The sequence below is a fragment of the Salmo salar genome, chromosome 20, assembly GCF_965601325.2.
Source record: "Salmo salar chromosome 20, fSalSal1, whole genome shotgun sequence".
Taxonomy (NCBI): domain Eukaryota; kingdom Metazoa; phylum Chordata; class Actinopteri; order Salmoniformes; family Salmonidae; genus Salmo; species Salmo salar.
In genome coordinates, this window is record NC_138310.1 from 86,546,156 (window position 1) to 86,568,516 (window position 22,361).

Below are 22,361 nucleotides of genomic sequence, written 5' to 3' on the forward strand. Positions count from 1 at the left end.
AAGACAAACCTGTTTGTCTTGTTTGTGGAGTCAACGTGGCTGTAAGTAAGGAGTACAACATTAGACGACACTATGAAACGAAACACCATGACAAATACAAGGACCTGGACATGACTCAAAGGAGCCAGAAAGTAGAGAAGATGAAAATAAGTTTGGTTTCACAACAGAATAGTTTAGCCGGCGATTTGCCGACTTCGATGTCCAGAAATGTAGGTTTGAACTGCTTAGTAATCCCTTCGCAGTTGATGTGGAAAATGCACCAACCAACATCCAAATGGAGCTGATTGAACTCCAGGGCAACGACACGCTGAAGTCAAAGTATGATGCTGTGGGCGCCGCACAGTTTCCACGGTTCATCCCTGACACAATGCCTCAGCTCCGCACGCAAGCTGCTCAGATGCTCTCCATGTTCGGCAGCACTTATCTATGCGAGCAACTTTTCTCCTCGATGAAGATGACCAAAACAACTCACAGGAGACGTCTAACTGATGAACACCTTCGCTCGATACTGAGGATTTCTTCAGCTCAGAGCCTGAGCCCAGACATTGATGAACTAGCATCCAAGAAGAGATGCCAGGTATCTGGCTTGGGCACATCAGATTAGATCAGTGTGCAATAATTAACGTTTTCTTTGTGCACTTTTTCTTGCTACAAGGCATGGGCTTGAATGGTTGATTGATTTATTATCATTTTATTTGTAAAATTATTAGCCAGTGGAAAAAGTTTATTTTGGTATTTAAATCAGAAGGCTGCAAATAGAAAAGAGGCATACGATTTTTATTTAAATTTTATTTATTTAATAAATGAATGCCATTGATGTGTTTTTTCATTTGAAATTCGATTTTGCATGTCTCCACTATTAAATGATATATTGTATGGTAATAAGCGATGCTTGTTCCATATTCAATGTTAAAGCAAAACTTGTTTGGGTCCATATTAAAAGGTTCATTTGTTCAATGTTGGCCCGCGACTTTGTTCAGGTTTTACATTTTGGCCCACTGGGTATTTGAGTTTGACACCCCTGGTCTAGAAGGATGAGAGCAGAGGAGAGAGAGTTAGCTTTAGCAGTGCGGAGAGCCTCCGTGACACAGAGAAGAGCAGTCTCAGTTGAATGCCCAGTCTTGAAACCTGACTGATTAGGATCAAGAAGGTCATTCTGAGAGAGATAGCAAGAGAGCTGGCCAAGGACGGCACGTTCAAGAGTTTTGGAGAGAAAGGAAAGAAGGGATACTGGTCTGTAGTTGTTGACATCGGAGGGATCGAGTGTAGGTTTTTTCAGAAGGGGTGCAACTCTCGCTCTCTTGAAGACGGAAGGGACGTAGCCAGCGGTCAAGGATGAGTTGATGAGCGAGGTGAGGTAGGGGAGAAGGTCTCCGGAAATGGTCTGGAGAAGAGAGGAGGGGATAGGGTCAAGTGGGCAGGTTGTTGGGCGGCCGGCCGTCACAAGACGCGAGATTTCATCTGGAGAGAGAGGGGAGAAAGAGGTCAAAGCACAGGGTAGGGCAGTGTGAGCAGGACCAGCGGTGTCGTTTGACTTAGCAAACGAGGATCGGATGTCGTCAACCTTCTTTTCAAAATGGTTGACGAAGTAATCCGCAGAGAGGGAGGAGGGGGGGGGGGGGGGGGAGGAGGATTCAGGAGGGAGGAGAAGGTAGCAAAGAACTTCCTAGGGTTAGAGGCAGATGCTTGGAGTTTAGAGTGGTAGAAAGTGGCTTTAGCAGCAGAGACAGAAGAGGAAAATGTAGACAGGAGGGAGTGAAAGGATGCCAGGTCCGCAGGGAGGCGAGTTTTCCTCCATTTCCGCTCGGCTGCCCGGAGCCCTGTTCTGTGAGCTCGCAGTGAGTCGTCGAGCCACGGAGCAGGAGGGGAGGACCGAGCCGGCTTGGAGGATAGGGGACAGAGGAAATCAAAGGATGCAGAGAGGGAGGAGAGGAGGGTTGAGGAGGCAGAATCAGGAGATAGGTTGGAGAAGGTTTGAGCAGAGGGAAGAGATGATAGGATGGAAGAGGAGAGAGTAGCGGGAGAGAGAGAGCGAAGGTTGGGACGGCGCAATACCATCCGAGTAGGGGCAGAGTGAGAAGTGTTGGATGAGAGCGAGAGGGAAAAGGATACAAGGTAGTGGTCGGAGACTTGGAGGGGAGTTGCAATGAGATTAGTGGAAGAACAGCATCTAGTAAAGATGAGGTCAAGCGTATTGCCTGCCTTGTGAGTAGGGGGGGAAGGTGAGAGGGTGAGGTCAAAAGAGGAGAGGAGTGGAAAGAAGGAGGCAGAGAGGAATGAGTCAAAGGTAGACGTGGGGAGGTTAAAGTCACCCAGAACTGTGAGAGGTGAGCCATCCTCAGGAAAGGAACTTATCAAGGCGTCAAGCTCATTGATGAACTCTCCAAGGGAACCTGGAGGGTGATAAATGATAAGGATGTTAACCTCTATGGGCTAGGTGGGACGCTAGCGTGCCACCCGTGGTGCACTCCAACAACAGCAGGTGCATTTCAAGAGCGGCAAATTTGAATCCAAATAAATGTCAAAATTCAAATTTTTCAAAAATACAACTATTTTACACCATATGAAAGATAAACATCTCCTTAATCTAACCACGTTTTACGATTTCAAAAAGGTTTTACGGCGAAAGCATAAATTTAGAGTATGTTAGGACAGTACATTTACAAGAGTTGTGTGTAATGTTTTGTCAAGTCAAAGACAGGGTCACCAAAACCATAAAACCAGCTAAAATGATGCACTAACCTTTTACAATCTCCATCAGATGACACTCCTAGGACATTATGTTAGACAATGCATGCATTTTTAGTTCTATCAAGTTCATATTTATATCCAAAAACAGCGTTTTACTATGGCATTGATGTTGAGGAAATCGTTTCCCTCCAATAACCGGCAGTCAAGTCAGCGTCACAAATTAAATAATTAAAATTAGAAAACATTGGTAAAATATTATATTGTCATTTAAAGAATTATAGATTTACATCTCTTGAACGCAATCAACTTGCCAGATTTAAAAATAACCTTACTGGGAAATCACACTTTGCAATAATCTGAGCACTGCGCCGAGAAAAATACGCGTTGCGATACAGACTAGACGTCATGTTGGGGAGATCTAAAATCGAAAATACTATGTAAATAATCCATTACCTTTGATTCTCTTCATCAGATGTCACTTCCAGGTATCACAGGTCCATAAAGAATGTAGTTTTGTTCAAAAAAGCTCATCATTTATGTCCAAAAATCTCCGTCTTGTTAGCACATGATCTAAGCCAGCCGGACTTCTCGTCATGAACGAGGGGAAAAAATATATTTACGTTCGTTCAAACATGTCAAACGTTGTATAGCATAAATCATTAGGGCCTTTTTTAACCAGAACATGAATAATATTCAAGGTGGACGAATGCATACTCTTTTATAACGTATTGGAACGAGGGTACCCAACATGAACTCGCGCGCCAGGTGTCTAATGGGACATCATCGTTCCATGGCTCTTGTTCGGTCAGATCTCCCTCCAGAAGACTCAAAACACTTTGTAAAGGCTGGTGACATCTAGTGGAAGCAATAGGAAGTGCCAAAATATTCCTCAGCCCCTGTGTTTTTCAATGGGATAGGTTTAAAGTCAATACAACACATCAGGTATCCACTTCCTGTCAGAAAAAGTCTCAGGGTTTTGCCTGCCAAATGAGTTCTGTTATACTCACAGACACCATTCAAACAGTTTTAGAAACTTTAGAGTGTTTTCTATCCATATATAATAAGTATATGCATATTCTAGTTACTGGGTAGGATTAGTAACCAGATTAAATCGGGTACATTTTTTTTATCCAGACGTGCAAATGCTGCCCCCTAGCCCTAACAGGTTAAGCTTGAAACGGCTGGTAACTGTGACAGCATGGAATTCAAATGAGGAGATAGACAGATGGGTCAGGGGAGAAAGAGAGAATGTCCACTTGGGAGAGATGAGGATTCCAGTGCCACCACCCCGCTGGCTCGATGCTCTAGGGGTATGCGAGAACACGTAGGCAGACGAGGAGAGAGCAGTAGGAGTAGCAGTGTTCTCTGTGGTAATCCATGTTTCCGTCAGCGCCAGGAAGTCTAGGGACTGGAGGGTAGCATAGGCTGAGATGAACTCAGCCTTGTTGGCCGCAGACCGGCAGTTCCAGAGGCTGCAGGAGACCTGGAACTCCACGTGGGTCGTGCGCGCTGGGACCACCAGGTTAGAGTGGCAGCGGCCACGCGGTGTGGAGCGTTTGTATGGCCTGTGCAGAGGGGAGAGAACAGGGATAGACAGACACATAGTAGACAAGCTACAGAAGAGGCTACGCTAATGCAAAGGAGATTGGAATGACAAGTGGACTACACGTCTCGAATGTTCAGAAAGTTAAGCTTACGTTGCAAAAATCTTATTGACTAAAATTACGAAAATGATACAGTACTGCTGGCTGGTGGAGTAGGCTAGCTAGCAGTGGCTGCGTTGTTGACTTTGAACGTGTAGCTGGCTAGGTAACCTCGATAGTTTCAGTACTACCCCTTGTCATGATACAAAGCAACTTTGTAGCTAGCTAGCTAACATAACACTAATCAAGACGTTCCTTGTAATGTATTTAGTTTCTACAATGCTGCTCGCGGTAATAGTTGGCTGGGTTAGGAAAAATGGCGTCGCGGGGGACGGAAATAGCTGGCTAGCTGACCTCGATGGCTGGCTAGCTAACCTCGGTAATTACTAAACTACACAATTATCAAGCTATGACAAAGACAACTAAGTAGCTAGCTAGCTAACACTGCACTAGTCAAATCGTTCCGTTGTAAAGTATTAGTATCTACAGCGCTGCTAGTCGGTAACGGTTGGCTAGCTAGCAGTGGGTTAACCTCTCTGGGCTAGGCGGGCCGAATTCGTCCCACCTACGTAACAGCCACTTTAAGCCTGTGGCGCGATTTTCAAAACCTTAAAAATCCTATTACTTCAATTTCTCAAACATATGACTATTTTACAGCTATTTAAAGACAAGACTCTCGTTAATCTAACCACACTGTCCGATTTCAAAAAGGCTTTACAACGAAAGCAAAACATTAGATTATGTCAGAAGTGTACCAAGCCAGAAATAATCAGACACCCATTTTTCAAGCCAGCATATAATGTCACCAAAACCCAGAAGACAGCTAAATGCAGCACTCACCTTTGATGATCTTCATCAGATGACAACCCTAGGACATTTTGTTATACAATACATGCATGTTTTGTTCAATCAAGTTCATATTTATATCAAAAACCAGCTTTTTACATTAGCATGTGACGTTCAGAACTAGCATAACCCCCGCAAACTTCCGGGGAATTCGCTAACATTTTACTAAATTACTCACGATAAACGTTCACAAAAAGCATAACAATTATTTTAAGAATTATAGATACAGACCTCCTCTATGCACTCGATATGTCCGATTTTAAAATAGCTTTTTGGTGAAAGCACATTTTGCAATATTCTAAGTACATAGCCCAGGCATCACGGGCTAGCTATTTAGACACCCGGCAAGTTTAGCACTCACCATAATCATATTTACTATTATAAAAGTTTGATTACCTTTTGTTGTCTTCGTCAGAATGCACTCCCAGAACTGCTACTTCAATAACAAATGTTGGTTTGGTCCAAAATAATCCATCGTTATATCCGAATAGCGGCGTTTTGTTCGTGCGTTCCAGACACTATCCGAAATGGTAAAGAAGGGTCGTGCGCATGGCGCAATTCGTGACAAAAAAATTCTAAATATTCCATTACCGTACTTCGAAGCATGTCAACCGCTGTTTAAAATCAATTTTTACACCATTTTTCTCGTAGAAAAGCGATAATATTCCGACAGGGAATCTCCTTTTCGGCAAACAGAGGAAAAAAATCACAAAGGCGGGGGCGGTCGGGTCACGCGCCTAAGCCCAGTGTCCCTTGATCGGCCACTTGAGAAAGGCGATAATGTGTTTCAGCCTGGGGCTGGGATGACGACATTCTGTTTTTTCCCGGGCTCTGAGCGCCTATGGACGACGTAGGAAGTGTCACGTTAGAGCAGAGATCCTTAGTAAAAGATAGAGATGGAAAAGAAGTTCAAGAAATGGTCAGACAGGCCACTTCCTGTAAAGGAATCTCTCAGGTTTTGACCTGCCATTTGAGTTCTGTTATACTCACAGACACCATTCAAACAGTTTTAGAAACTTTAGGGTGTTTTCTATCCATATGTAATAAGTATATGCATATTCTAGTTACTGGGTAGGAGTGGTAACCAGATTAAATCGGGTATGTTTTTTATCCAGCCGTGTCAATACTGCCCCCTAGCCCTAACAGGTTAATGATGACTAGGTGTGTTGACTAAGTCTGGCGCCGCGTCGCGGCTGGCTACACTCAAACTACACAATTATCTTAGATACAGAGACAGCAAAGACAACTATGTAGCTGGCTAACTAACACTAACACCACACTAATCAAGTCGTTACATTGTAATGTAATAGTTTCTGCAGTGCTGCTAGTCGGTAGAAGTTGGCTAGCTAGCAGTGATGACTAGCTAGCTAGCAGCTAGCAGTGTTGACTACGTTAGGAGGATGAAGATAGCTAGCCTCGATATTTACTCTAATTACTCTAAACTACACAATTATCTTTGATACAAAGACGGCTATGTAGCTAGCTAAGAAGAATTGCTCAGATCAAACAAATCAAGCCGTTGTAATGTAGTGAAGTGTAATATTACCTGTGGAGCGAAGCGTAGTGCGACTGCTCGCTCCAAACCACATTCCCAGTGGGTCAGAAGTTTACATACACTCAATTAGTATTTGGAAGCATTTAATTGAAATTATTTAACTTGGGTCAAATGTTTCGGGTAGCCTTCCATCCGCTTCCCACAATAAGTTGGGTGAATTTTGGCCCATTCCTCCTGACAGAGCTGGTGTAATTGATACAGTTTTGTAGTCCTCCTTGCTCGCACAAACTTTTTCAGTTCTGCTCACAAATTTTCTATAGGCTTGAGGTCAGGGCTTTCTGATGGCAACTCCAATACCTTGACTTTGTTGTCCTTAAGCCATTTTGACACAACCTTGGAAGTATGCTTGGTGTCATTGTTCATTTGGAAGACCCATTTGTGACCAAGCTTTAACTTCCTGACTGATGTCTTGAGATGTTGCTTTAATATATCCACCTAATTGTCCTTCCTCATGAAGCCATCTATTTTGTGAAGTGCACTAGTCCCTCCTGCAGCAAAGCACCCCCACAACATGATGCTGCCCTGCCGTGCTTCACGGCTGGGATGGTGTTCTTCGGCTTGCAAGCGTCCCCCTTTTTCCTCCAAACATAACGATGGTCATTATGGCCAAACAGTTCTATTTTTGTTTCATCAGACCAGAGGACATTTCTCCAAAAAGTATGATCTTTGTCTCCATGTGCAGTAGCAAACCGTCGTCTGGCTTTTTTATGGAGGTTTTGGAGCAGTGGCTTCTTCCTTGCTGAGTCCATATAAGACTCGTTTTACTGTGGATATAGATACTTCTGTACCTGTTTCCTCTAGCGTCCTTTGATCTTGCTCTGGGATTGATTTGCACTTTTCGCACCAAAGTACGTTCATCTCTAGGAGACAGAATGCGTCTCCTTCCTGTGCGGCGTTTCGGCTGCGTGGTCCCGTGGTGTTTATACTTGTGTACTATTATTTGTACAGATGAACGGAGTACCTTCAGTCATTTGGAAATTGCTCCCAAGGATGAACCAGACTTGTGGAAGTCTTGGTTGATTTCTTTTGATTTTCCCATGATGTCAAGCAAAGAGGCACTGAGTTTGAAGGTAGGCCTTGAAATACATGCACAGGTACACCTCCAATTGACTCAAATGATGTCAATTAGCCTATCAGAAGCTTCTAAAGCCATGACATCATTTTCTGGAATTTTCCAAGCTGTTTAAAGGCACAGTCAACTTAGTGTATGTAAACTTCTGACCCACTGGAATTGTGATAAGTGAAATAATCTGTCTGTCAACAATTGTTGGAAAAATGACTTGTGTCCTGCACAAAGTAAATGTCCTAACCAACTTGCCAAAACTATAGTTTGTTAACAAGACATTTGTGGAGGGGTTGAAAAACGGGTTTTACTGATCACAACCTAAGTGTATTTAAACTTCAGACTTCAACTGTAGCACTGATAATTTAGAACATGCTTAATATGTAGCACTGAGAATTTAGAACATGCTTAATATGTATCCCTGAGAATTTAGAACATGCTTTATAGATAATGATAATTAATGATAATTTAGAACACGCATAAGATTTCACACTTAAATGATTGAACACAGTACTTGTGAATAGGATGGCACAGCAAATATATTTCAAAACGTGAACACAGCAAATGTGAGAGGAAAAAGGAAGCTCTTTGGCACCAGGACACACAAACACAAACACACACACAAACACACAAACACACATACACATTCTGTACACGCACACTAATAGCGACATCGTCAGCACAATTAAAGTGATTAACTTCATTGTCACAGCCACTCTTTAATTACATGCAATTATATTCCACAACAACCTGCTGTCAATGGTACAGCTCAGAAAACACAAAGCTTAAAGGAAAAAAATGTCTCTCTCTTTCTTCTATTTCTTCTCTCTCTCTTTCTCTCTCTCTCTATTTTTCTTCCTTCCTTCCTTCCCTCCCTCCCTCCCTCCCTCCCTCCCTCCCTCTCTCTCTGTCTCTCTCTTTCTCTCTGTCTGTCGTCTGTCTTTTTTTTTCTTTCTTTCTTTCTTTCTTTAATTCTTTCTTTCTCTCTTTCTCTCTCTCTCTCTCTCTCTCTCTCTCTCTCTCTCTCTCTCTCTTTCTCTCTCTCGTTCTGTCTCTCTCTCACTTTTTCTCTCTCACTCTCTAACCATCTCGCCAATCCATTTAGCCACAATTAATAAAATAATTTATAGTACAGTATGATGTAATATCTGTCTGAATGGGTCCATCAGATGTTGTTGAAGAACAGATACTGTATCTCCTGTACTACACATTACCTTCAATAACATCACCCTCATAGGCTTTCTCAGCAATTACCCCCAATTACCTGCTCCCCAAGTTATCCTCCAATAACAAGTCCCAATTAACCCCTCCTGCCCCTTCCTCCCTACAAGCACCCCCTGGTGGCTGTGTGCTTGTTTTTTAGCCGGGGGCTCATTTCTCCCTATATCAGCAGCTCCCCTTCTCTCCTCTTCCTCTCCCTCTTTCACTCTCACTCTCTGCAGGAGATGCCAGACTGACAGACACTCATCCTCTCTCTCTCTGTCTGTCTGTCTGTCTGTCTCACCAGGATAAGGTTTACTGTTGCCAGGTAGAGCAGAGGTAGAACAAGGTTTTGTGTTTATATCACTGTTGTTTCAAATGTCTGCTTACAGGTGGCTGTGGTGTATGGTGTACATTTTCATTGATAGCACTTTTTGATCATGTCATTCTGTCTACAGAGTGTTCTGTCTGCAAGGTCTTGGTTTGGTCTCTCTCCAACAGGTGACGGAACTCTCCCAGTCTTCGGCCTTGTCTCTCTCCAGGTGATGAGCCTGTGTGGCTGGCTTTGGCTGCTCTACTGTCTCCATGTCCCTAGGTGTGTCTGGGGTCTGGATGGAGGTGGAGAGGGGGCTTGTCGGCTGGTAGCTAAGCCCGTCTCCGGCAGTGTTTATCGGGCAGGAGATGTGGTCATTGGGGGCCTGTTCCCCATCCATGTGGAAGCCCCTCCACCAGAGCAGGAGTTCAGGAGCATTAAGGGAAATTCTACCTGTACAATGTATGCAGCTTGTGTGATAACAGCTTTTTGTCATTGTGTTTTCACTTGAAGGTAATGTGTATTCAGTTACCATCTATCTCTCCATTTCTTCCTTTCTTCCATCTGTCAGTTTCTACCAGCGTGCTTACCGTTGGCTCCAGACTATGATCTTTGCTGTGGAGGAGATTAACCGTGACCCAGCCCTCCTGCCTAACCTCACCCTGGGGTTCCTGGCTGCTGACACATGCCTGTCAGAGGGCACCACCCTGGGGGCAGCCCTAGCCATGGTGACCGGCAAGGAGGCCTCCGTGGTGGGCACAGAGTGTGTCACAACCCCCGAGGTTCCTGTCATCATCGGGGATGCCCGCTCCTCAGCTTCCATCGTGGTGGCACAGACCCTCGGGCCGTTTGATTTACCCATGGTGAGGCAGGGGTTGGACAACAGACTGGGTTGGGATGAGATGGTGACTCTCTTACACAGTACAATTCAATATTTATCTCGATTACACGCACATTTACTTAACATTTACTTACCATGTCTGTCTCTTTTTTAAATTCTAATTCTCTCTGACTCTCTCTGTCTCTCTCTCTGTTCTCTCCCAGGTGAGTTACTTTGCCTCCTGTGCGTGTTTGAGTGACACCTGGAGATACCCCTCATTCTTCCGTACAGTACCCAGCGATGCCTTCCAGGCTCGAGGCATGGCCAGGCTGCTTTATCAGCTGGGCTGGGTGTGGGTGGGGCTGGTGGCAGGGGATGATGACTATGGCAAGTTTGGGGTTCAGCTGCTTCTCCAAGAGCTCCAGGGATCTGGGGTGTGTGTCGCTTACTCTGAGGTCATCCCAAAGGTACGACCTCACTCTGATGATCTGACAGTATACTCTCTCTATTGCTCTGTCTTTCTCTCTGTGTTTTACTCTGACTTCCCCTCTCTTCTAATCTAACAGAAACTCTCTCTCTGATTTTCTCTGACACCCTTCCCTCTCTCTCACTGATGGTCATCACCGTAGGTAGCGTCTCAGAGACGTATCAGGTACATCGTAGACACCATCAGAGGATCTACTGCCAGAGTGGTGGTGACATTTGCTATCACAAAGGATGCACATGTGAGCAGCTACTGGTCAGAGTGTTGTTAATGATTTGTTACAAAGATGAAGCAGTGACCTTGTGTCTTACCATGTCTTGATGCCCTTTATAGACACATGCATTTCCAAATTGATAATCATGCATTTCAGCTTGAGTATCTTGATCTTTTTAACAATTTCTTTCTCCAGGCACTGATGGAAGAGGTTGTCCGTCAGAATATTACAGATAAGCAGTGGATTGCCTCAGAGGCCTGGGTCACTGACTCTACTCTCTCCTCCCCTGAAAACCTGCCCTCTCTTGCTGGGACCATTGGATTTGCCCTGAAGAAAGCCAACATTCCCGGCTTGGGACCTTTCCTAACACGCCTCCATCCAGATGGGAACTACCAGAAGTCCGACCCCTTCCTGAGGTTATTGTGGGAGGAGATGTTTGGGTGTTCTCTGGGGGTTGACCTCAGCATGACCCAGTCGTCAAGGCGACAGTGTACTGGGTCAGAGGTCATAGGTGAGGGAGACTTTACACCTACATTTCAGTTTTATGTCCAGATTCCCAATGTTATCTCAGTTAAATATTGTGTCAATCCTAGGTGAGGGGGAGAGCCAGTATGCTGACGTGTCTCAGCTGAGAGCCAGCTATAATGTGTACAAGGCTGTGTACGCCATCGCCTACGCCATACAGGATATGGTGGCCTGTCAACCAGGGGACGGAGTCTTTAATGGTGGACAGTGCCCTGATATCAGGAAGCTTCAGCCCAGCCAGGTGAGAATAACATGTTGATCTGTTTTCAAGTTAACAACACTAATGTTTCCAGTCAGGATACAGTGAAAACACTTTGTAAGGTTTGAGTTCTAAAGAACCAAAGCCACAACTGGTTCTAACTCTTCATCCTGTTCCAATGCCCTTTTCTCTTTGAGATTGTTCGTTATCTGAGGGGAGTGAACTTCAGTACTCCTGTGGGGGAATCTTTCCACTTCGACATGAATGGAGATCCGCCTGCCTCTTATGACATCATCAACTGGCATGTGACCCCCGAGGGGACGGCAGAGTTTGTCCAGGTCGGACATTTTCTGTCCTCTGAGGGATCAGGCGGCCAGATTCACATCGACATGGATAAAGTGGTGTGGGGTGGGGGCAGCGGAGAGGAGGTGAGAACTGTTCAGTTTGGAGTGTGTGTAATGATGATGTTAATAGCAATGATTATGATGATGATGACGAATTTGTCCTCTCCCCCCTCTGGTAGGTCCCTGTGTCTGTATGCAGTGCTGACTGTCCCCCTGGTACCAGGCATGCAGTACAGAAGGGGAAGCCTGTGTGCTGCTTTGACTGTCTGTCCTGTGCTGAGGGAGAGATCAGCAACACAACAGGTAGTCTATCTAGGGTTCTGATTCCAATTCATATTTTTCCTCAATCCTGACTGGTCCTGATTTGGACACCTCATTCTTCTTCCTTCTCTATCAGGGTCAGATGAGTGTATTAGGTGTCCAGAGCGGTTCTGGTCCAACCCTGATCGTACAGCCTGCATCCCCCAGCTGGTGGACTTCCTCTCCTACAGCGACACCATGGGTGTCATCCTGTCTGTCATCTCAGTTTCTGGGGCAACACTCACAGCCGGTGCCCTGGCCACCTTCCTCTACCACCGTCACACGGCCCTGGTGAGTTGAATCATATGATCATATATAGAGGTACTGGACAGAGATGAGATTGTGTCATATAAAGATGTGATTTCTGACATCCCTCAGTCTAATTTATCTTTCTCTGTCTCGTTCCAGGTGAAAGCCAACAACTCTGAGCTCAGCTTCCTGCTACTGCTGTCGCTCAACCTCTGCTTCCTGTGTGCGCTGGTTTTCATTGGCCAGCCGAAGCCATGGACGTGCATGCTGAGACACACCCTGTTTGGTATAAGCTTTGTGTTCTGCATCTCCTGTCTGCTCAGCAGGACTGTGGTGGTGCTGGTGGCCTTCAGGGCCACTCTGCCTGGAGAGAACCTGATGAGATACTTCAGCCCCACCCAGCAGAGGATGGGTATCTCACTCTGCACACTCATCCAGGTGAACATCTAGTTTTTACTATATTCTATGGGATTTGAAATGCCCAGTGCATTCAAAAACTTGATTTTCCTTTGTTTTATATATTCTTCCACACTATGAGTTTGGAATAATACTGTGAAATTGTGTGAATGATGATAATGCCCTTTTAGTGTAAGCGTTGGTGGAAAAAGTACTCACTAGTCATACTTGAGTAAAAGTGAAGATACCTTAATAGAAAATGACTCAAGTAAAAGCGAAAGTCACCCAGTAAAATACCATTTGAGTGAAAGTCTAAAAGTATTTGGCTTTAAATGTACTTAAGTATCAAAAGTAACTGGAATTGATGAAATGTACTTAAGTGTCAAAAGTAAAAATAAAAGTAAAAATCATTTTAATTTTCCTTATATTAAGCAAACCAGACGGCACAATTAAAAAACAGATATATTCACGGTTTGCCAGTGGCACACTCCAACACTCAGACACAATTTACAAACTAAGCATTTGTGTTTAGTGAGTCCACCAGATCAGAGGCAGTAGGGATGACCATGGATGTTCTCTGTTTAGTGAGTCCTCCAGGATCAGAGGCAGTAGGGATGATGTGTGTCAATTTGACAATTTCCCTGTCAAAATGTAATGAGTACTTTTGGGTGTCAGGGAAAATGTATGGAGTAAAAAGTACATTATTTTCTTTAGGAATAAAGTGAATTAAATATGAATAGTAAAGTAAAGTACAGATACTCCAAAAAACTACTTGAGTAGTACTTTAAAGTATTTTAACTTAAGTACTTTACCCCACTGAGTGTAAGTGATGTTTGAAAAGAAGGCTGAAATTCCAGTCTGTTTTGGTAGGATGGAGTTTTGGACTGCCTGGTGACATCACCAGATGGTAAATTAGTTCATCATTGAAAGGGAAAGAGGGATACCTAGTCAGTTGTACAAAGAAATTCCTTCAACTGAAATGTGTCTTCCGCATTTAACCCAACTTCTCTGAATCAGAGAGGTGCGGGGCACTACCATAATCGACATCCACGTCTTCGGTGCCCGGGGAACTGACAGTGTTTTAACTACTTCGCAGATATGAAACAAACAGACAATCATAATATCAGTCACAAATGTCAAATTCCCAGTTTATGCTTCAAAACCATCTTAGGTTCTATTTTACAAAAAATTCCATTACATAATGTAAGGCATTGTGGGCAGAATAGACGGATGCAGTTCAATGTATGATTCATTTAATTCAACAATATATTTCTTGGTAGTCCAAAAATATTGCTATCAGCTTGTAATTCGCAGCTGGCCTGGTACATTGTTTGCTGCCTCTCCACCCATTCGGGATGCACTGTTTCTGTTTCAATGACTCAATATTTTTTACAAAAACGGAGGACTGTAAGTAAGGCTGGGAATGTCAATACAATCAAACTAGCAAGGGCAATGATCACAAGTCAGTCATAACGTAGCTAATAGACTAGCGTACGTATTAAACACAATACCTGCTGAACGAATGGGACACACAAGCCAGTCATCTACTTTCTGAAGTTACAGCCTGATTCGCTCCCATCGGTGAATTCAACTTCAATTTGGCTGCTTTTGTTTGTCAGGTTTACAGCACGCAGCGGAGGGAAAGTGTACAGACACATTCTACCGTCCTAGCTAGGCTACTAGAATGGTGCAGTCTGGCTTCTGTTTTTATTAAAGCTTGGCAATAACCAAAAAAACTACCTGCAACAAAACAACATGCAAAGGAGAAACATGTAGGCCTTTTACAGAAACATTGAGCAGTAGCCTCAGTGGGCTACTCAACTACAATACATTTTGATAGCACCATACAGTGATGCTGCCTTCGACCGCACTGGTGATCCATGCTATGTAAAATAAGGATAAACATCTTTTAAGTTTAAAAGTTACAACAAACCTATAGCTATGTTTCTGTTATTTGGAGTGATTAAATACTTTTTGATTATGCACATCTACATATTATGCACATCTGCAAGCATAGCAGCGAAGGCTGGACAAATATTTTTTTTTGTTCTTTTGTTTTAACATGTTAAAATAATATATACAGCATCCTATGTACACTGAACAAAAATATAAACGCAACATGCAACAATTTTAAAGATTGTACTGAGTTACAGTTAATATAAGGAAATCAGTCAATTTAAATAAATTCATTAGGCCCTAATCAATGGATTTCACCTGACTGGCAATGTTAGTCATTAAAAAAGGTAGGGGAGTGGATCAGAAAACCAGTCAGTATCTGGTGTGACCACCATTTGCCTCATGCAGCGCGACACATCTCCTTCACATAGAGTTGATCAGGCTGTTGATTGTATCCTGTGGGATGTTGTCCCACTCCTCTTCAATGGCTGTGGGAAGTTGCTGGATTTTGGCAAGAACTGGATCTTGCTGCCATACACGTCAATCCAGAGCATCCCAAACATGCTCAACGTATGCAGGCCATGGAATAACCGGAACATTTTCAGCTTCCAGGAATTGTGTATATTCCTTGCGACATGGGGCCGTACATTATCATGCTGAAACATGAGGTAATGGTGGCGGATGAATGGCACGACAATGGGCCTCAGCATCTCATCACACAAATTGCCATTGATAATATGCAATTGTGTTCATTGTCCGTAGCTTATGCCTGCCCATACCATAACCCCACCGCCACCATGGGGCACTCTGTTCACAATGTTGACATCAGCAAACCACTCGCCCACACGACACCATCTGCCCGGTACAGTTGAAACCGGGATTCATCCGTGATGATCACACTTCTCCAGTGTGCCAGTGGCCATCGAAGGTGAGCATTTGCCCATTGAAGCTGGTTACGATGCCGAGCTGCAGTCAGGTCAAGACCCTTGTGAGGACGACGAGCACGCGGATGAGCTTCCTTGAGACAGTTTCTGACATTTTGTGCAAAAACTATTCAGATGTGCAAACCAACAGTTTCATCAGCTGTCTGGTTGGCTGGTCTCAGATGATCCCGCAGGTGAAAAGCTGGATGTGGAGGTCCTGGGCTGGCGTGGTTACACGTGGTCTGTGGTTCTGAGGTCAGTTGGAAGTACTGCCAAATTCTCTAAAACAACGGCTTATGGTAGAGAAATGAACATTCAATTCTCTGGCAACCGCTCTGGTGTCTATTAATTGTCGAAACGCATGGCCGCTTTCCTACTCTATATAGCTATAGAATTTTCACAAATGCCTTACTTTACATCTTTCCCAAACATTCTATGAATTCATGAAAACATGAAAATGACCATATCTAAGTGCTTACATGTCAGAAAATGTATAAAAAAAAGGTGCCATATTCTTCCTGGGGCTGTATGCGAACAGATTTTAATAAGATTTAATGTTGCTAAAATGTTGTCAGTTCCAATTTAACCTCTATGGGCTAGGTGGGACGCAAGCGTCCCACCCGTGGTGCACTCCATCAACAGCAGGTGCATTTCAAGAGCGGCAAATTTGAATCCAAATAAATGTCAAAATTCAAATTTTTCAAACATACAACTATTTTACACCCTTTGAAAGATAAACATCTCACGTTTTCCGATTTCAAAAAGGTTTTACGGCGAAAGCATACATTTAGAGTATGTTAGGACAGTACATTTACAAGAGTTGTGTGTAATGTTGTGCCAATTCAAAGACAGGCGTCACCAAAACCATAAAATCAGCTAAAATTATGCACTAACCTTTTACAATCTCCAACAGATGACACTCCTAGGACATTATGTTAGACAATGCATGCATTTTTAGTTCTATCAAGTTCATATTTATATCCAAAAACAGCGTTTTACTGTGGCGTTGATGTTCAGGAAATCGTTTCCCTCCAAAATACGGCATTCAAGTCAGCACCACAAATTAAATAATTAAAATTAGAAAACATTGGTAAAATGTTATATTGTCATTTAAAGAATTATAGATTTACATCTCTTGAACGCAATCAACTTGCCAGATTTAAAAATAACCTTACTGGGAAATCACACTTTGCAATAATCTGAGCACTGCGCCCAGAAAAATACGCGTTGCGATACAGACTAGCCGCCATGTTGGGGAGATCTAAAATCGAAAATACTATGTAAATAATCCATTACCTTTGATTCTCTTCATCAGATGTCACTTCCAGGTATCACAGGTCCATAACGAATGTAGTTTTGTTCAAAAAAGCTCATCATTTATGTCCAAAAATCTCCGTCTTGTTAGCACATGATCTAAGCCCGCCGGACTTCACTTCATGAACGAGGGGAAAAAATATATTTACGTTCGTTCAAACATGTCAAACGTTGTATAGCATAAATCATTAGGGCCTTTTTTAACCAGAACATGAATAATATTCAAGGTGGACGAATGCATTCTCTTTTATAACGTATTGGAACGAGGGTACCCAACATGAACTCGCGCGCCAGGTGTCTAATGGGCCATCATCGTTCCATGGCTCTTGTTCGGTCAGATCTCCCTCCAGAAGACTCAAAACACTTTGTAAAGGCTGGTGACATCTAGTGGAAGCAATAGGAAGTGCCAAAATATTCCTCAGCCCCTGTGTTTTTCAATGGCATAGGTTTAAAGGTAATACAACACATCAGGTATCCACTTCCTGTCAGAATCTGTCTCAGGGTTTTGCCTGCCAAATGAGTTCTGTTATACTCACAGACACCATTCAAACAGTTTTAGAAACTTTAGGGTGTTTTCTATCCATATATAATAAGTATATGCATATTCTAGTTACTGGGTAGGATTAGTAACCAGATTAAATCGGGTACATTTTTTTTATCCAGCCGTGCAAATACTGCCCCCTAGCCCTAACAGGTTAAACTGACACTCAAATAAGTACCACCGGCCATACCAAGGATCATTTAACTATTTTAGGACTTTGAACTTTAGGTATGAAAAAAAAAAGATTCATAAATGGAAAAAAATGAATTTTGTTTTAAGGTGTCTGTCCTATATCTGAGAGATATAAGACACATCAGGAAATTATACATATTTGTTTTTACCCATGTAAAACATGTTTAAGGCACTAAACTACTTCCATATATACTTCCATTAATTTTTTAGACTCATACCGGGCTACCTTCAGACGAGTCTTGTGAGGCTTGTAGGAGTCCTAGAGCAAAACAACCAACATATACTGTACGTGTTTGGTTATATAAGTATGTAGCCCACACTGTTCGGACGCTACATGCAGAAAGAAGTTGGCAACTACAGACAGAAGATGGCAGATCGGTGGTACAGGCTTCAGAAGAGTCCCGTGATGCTACAGACATTTTCGTCATTATCAGGGTGTCTCACGGTCTGGCAATCACCACTGTAGCTCGGCCACCTTCCACTGCAGATGCGGACAGCCGCCATTGGGCGGATGCTGTGGATTGTGATTCAGCCTATGAAATCAAACAGATAGCTTAAACAGATGGATTTTGATGGGGATTTTTTTACATTTCCACTGGGGGAGAGGACGTCAACTTTGCAAGACCATAAAGATAGAGAGTTCCAAATCTCTCTGCCAATAACAACTCGTTTTCAGTTTTCCCCTCCCCACTCAGACCACTCCCAGATAGTCCTAGCTAAATTCTTGTATGATAAATTGCTCATTGCTAAGAAGCTATTTAAAAAAAACTTACCCTTTAATTGAAAACAATCACACCTAATTGTTACCCGGAAAGGATTTGAGATTTTTTTTTAAACGGCTTCATTGGACCTTTAATTATTTCCTTCAGTTGCTAGGTTTCCATCCAATTGGCGACAGATTTTCATGCGAATATTCAAAGATCTGCATAAAGAAAATATGCCCATTTTCCCATCAGTGGCGTTTCCACCAAACAGACTTGTCGATGATAAAAATTAGTGGGAGATGATGTAGTGCACACAACATGTACTTTTTTAGTTTAAATTTCATGTAGCGAATAAAAGTTTAATGTTCAATGTGTTTCCATGCTTTTTCAACTCTACTGATTGTTTTATCCAAAACTGTTGAGTTAAATAGCAGTGTGCACCACTCTGGTCTTGGTACGTGAGCCCTAGCCAACAGCTCCCAGACACAGTGCCGGTAGGCTGTGTGTGTAGGGTGGTCTACGTGATGAGATTATTATGGAAAATATTATTTTTATTTGGTAAATGTCAGTCAAGCATTGATCATCATCTCACCAGAATAAGACCGTCAACATTTATTGGAAAGTAGCATCAAGCTCATACCGTGCACTTTCACCACCCTGTGAAGTTCATCAGAACTTATTTCAACTGTATCCTAATAAACTGTATGGAGGACCACACTCATTGAGTGACTCCAAGATTACTTTGATAATGACAGTTATTAGATACATTTTTGCGCATCAAGGTGTTTCCTCCACCATTCATTTCTCAGCACAAAAATATCCAACCATGTCGAATTAACAATTTATCTGTCGGGATTTATAACATTGTGCTGAAACTTCCTGTTTCCATCACATCTGTCGTGATTTTTACAAACGGTATAACTTTACTCAAATAAAAACTGTGGATGGAAACGTCATTACTGACCATATCATTTGTTATTATGGTAACTGTAACTTGCGTTTTCCTTCCACCTCCGTTCCCTTCCACAGGTGCTGATCTGTGTACTGTGGCTGGCCCTAGCTCCACCCCAACCGGCTGAGAGGGGAGGCAGAGAGGGTCGTGGGCCGAGGGTGGTCCTGGAGTGTGAGGTGGGCTCTGTGGTTGGTTTCTCTCTGGTGCTGGGCTACATCGGCCTTCTGGCCTCCCTCTGTCTCCTCTTAGCCTTCCTGGCCAGGAAACTCCCAGACAACTTCAACGAGGCCAAGCTCATCACCTTCAGCATGCTGATCTTCTGTGCTGTGTGGGTGGCCTTCATCCCTGCCTACGTCAGCTCTCCTGGGAAGTACACAGTAGCTGTAGAGATCTTTGCCATCCTGGCCTCCAGCTTTGGGCTGCTGTTCTGTCTGTTTGCTCCAAAATGTTTCATCATCCTCCTGAGACCAGAGAGAAACACCAAGAAACACATGATGTCCAAATAGAAACCACCAAGAAACACATGATGTCCAATTAGAAACCACCAAGAAACACATAATGTCCAATTAGAAACCACCAGAAATACATGATGTCCAATTAGAAACCACCAAGAAACACATGATGTCCAATTAGAAACCACCAAGAAACACATGATGTCCAATTAGAAACCACCAAGAAACACAGGATGTCCAATTAGAAACCATCAAGAAACACATGATGTCCAATTAGAAACCATCAAGAAACACATGATGTCCAATTAGAAACCACCAAGAAACACATGATGTCCAATTAGAAACCACCAAGAAACATGATGTCCAATTAGAAACCACCAAGAAACATGATGTCCAATTAGAAACCACCAAGAAACACATGATGTCCAATTAGAAACCACCAAGAAACACATGATGTCCAATTAGAAACCACCAAGAAACACGATGTCCAAATAGAAACCACCAAGAAACCGATCTCTATTGACCACAGGAGAGTGCTGTTGTCCCTCCTCAGAGTCAGTTATCTACCACAGGAGAGTGCTGTTGTTCCTCCTCAGAGTCAGTTATCTACCACAGGAGAGTGCTGTTGTCCCTCCTCAGAGTCAGTTATCTACCACAGGAGAGTGCTGTTGTTCCTCCTCAGAGTCAGTTATCTACCACAGGAGAGTGCTGTTGTCCCTCCTCAGAGTCAGTTATTGTAATGAAAGATCCTTCATCTTTTCATTGATGCTCACTCAGCTTTTCCTCTTACACGTCTCTCAGAACTTTCTAGTGTTTGACAGCTTTCCTAATAAAACATGTTTGTGGACTGCAGGTCTTTCACTGCTCAGTCAGAAATCATCTTCTGGCTGCCTCCTAGACCCTGGCTGCACAGCCTGTAGCCCTTCAGGATAACACAGGCCAGACTGATGGGAGGGGCCAGAGTTAATGAAAGGGGCCATGGTGATGAGAGGGACCGGAGTGATGAGAGGGACCGGAGTGATGAGAGGGGCCAGAGTAATGAGAGGGACCGGAGTAATGAGAGGGACCAGAGTGATGAGAGGGACCAGAGTGATGAGAGGGACCGGAGTGATGAGAGGGGCCAGAGTAATGAGAGGGACCGGAGTAATGAGAGGGACCAGAGTGATGAGAGGGGCCAGAGTGATGAGAGGGACCAGAGTGATGAGAGGGACCGGAGTGATGAGAGGGACCAAAGTAATGAGAGGGACCAGAGTGATGAGAGGGGCCAGAGTGATGAGAGGGGCCATGGTGATGAGAGGGGCCATAGTGTCAGTGCTCTCTGCTGTGGCTGTCATCCGATCATTACAATTTCCTCTTCTGGAGCTCCCTCCAGCTATGGAAGGATATGGGGCCCCGCAGAGAGAGGGGGGGGCTCCAGTTATGGAAGGATATAGAGCCCTGCAGAAAGAGAGGGGGGGCTTCCAGTTATGGAAGGATATGGGGCCCCGCAGAGAGGGGGAGTGACTTCTTTTATTGAAGGAAATGGGGCCTGCCATGCCAAATAATGTCCCCCAGCCAAAAAGTGTTCCTCCTCCCCGTGTCACCAATGGGATTCGATAAACTGTTAGAGTCCGTTGCTATATCAAAGGTGTGATGACCTAATGATTAACATTTTGGAGGTCATTTTTACAGCCTAAATTACATTCTTTTCACCCCCACTATGCAAACAAGTCTGATTTCCGTGACAATTTGGCTGTTTAAACGAGTTTTGTTTTGCTAATAAAATGAAAACATTACTTTAAACTACTTTTGTGTGCCTTGTTAACATTACAACAACATGCAATCCATGTCTTAAACGTTGCTACGTTTCAGAAATGGCAAAGAAAACATGTAATCTGCTTGACACATTAAAGTTACTTACCTTACAGGTCACAATGTCAGCTAATTTCCACTCCATTCATATGGAAATCCATTTGATTCATACACTGGCTTGTCTGGCTGTCATGTTTATATTTAATTTACACTGAAATATTATAATTTCACTAGTCCTCTATTATGATTCATTTTTTTCTATTTTGCATAGCTCATTAGTACACCCTTGTGGTTGAATATGTATCTATCGTCGGTCCTAGGATACAACAATGAACAATGTGGAACTAATAAATAGCCTCAAAGGATACCTTAGAACTTACAATAATGAACACCTTGTGAAACAGCTGTGAAAACCAACCTGCCAATATTTAAGATTTCAATACATGAACTTTTGTCACGTTTGTATAAGGATCGGGAGACAGGTGTAATAATGGGTAATAGCGTTTTTTATTGACCCAAATTACAGCGTGCCATGTAAAAGGCACAGGGACAAAGACCAAATAAACATGGATACAAAACACAGGGTTGAAACCCAAACAAAAGAGCAAGGAGTACCTCGAACAAATACCCGGGACGAGACCTGTAATACATACACGGGACGAGACCCGAAAACACAAGCGGACAATGACACACTACAGGACGAGACCCGTAATCATATATGCACCATCCAAACGGCACGAAAGCCAAAACAACA

The 22,361-nt window shown here is 43.3% G+C and overlaps 1 protein-coding gene across 1 annotated transcript; it reads left to right on the forward strand.

The window, feature by feature from the left end:
- Positions 1 to 274: 274 nt before the first annotated feature.
- On the forward strand, positions 275 to 21,531 carry LOC106581467 (extracellular calcium-sensing receptor). The gene is made up of 12 exons (XM_014163536.3): positions 275 to 577; positions 9,541 to 9,773; positions 9,883 to 10,174; positions 10,356 to 10,598; positions 10,761 to 10,856; positions 11,025 to 11,340; positions 11,423 to 11,595; positions 11,751 to 11,981; positions 12,077 to 12,200; positions 12,295 to 12,488; positions 12,606 to 12,884; positions 19,442 to 21,531. Exons 1-12 carry the CDS (start codon positions 275 to 277, stop codon positions 19,868 to 19,870), a joined length of 2,913 nt encoding a protein of 970 aa, XP_014019011.3. The 3' UTR covers positions 19,871 to 21,531.
- Positions 21,532 to 22,361: the final 830 nt, after the last annotated feature.

Excerpts from the sequence above, each read along its gene's own strand:
- LOC106581467 (XM_014163536.3), top strand. The coding sequence starts at position 275 with ATGGAGCTGATTGAACTCCAGGGCAACGACACGCTGAAGTCAAAGTAT. Across the intron at positions 9,774-9,882 it reads GGAAATTCTACCTGTACAAT|TTTCTACCAGCGTGCTTACC; the intron begins GTATGCAGCTTG and ends TCCATCTGTCAG. Across the intron at positions 11,596-11,750 it reads GGAAGCTTCAGCCCAGCCAG|ATTGTTCGTTATCTGAGGGG; the intron begins GTGAGAATAACA and ends TTTCTCTTTGAG.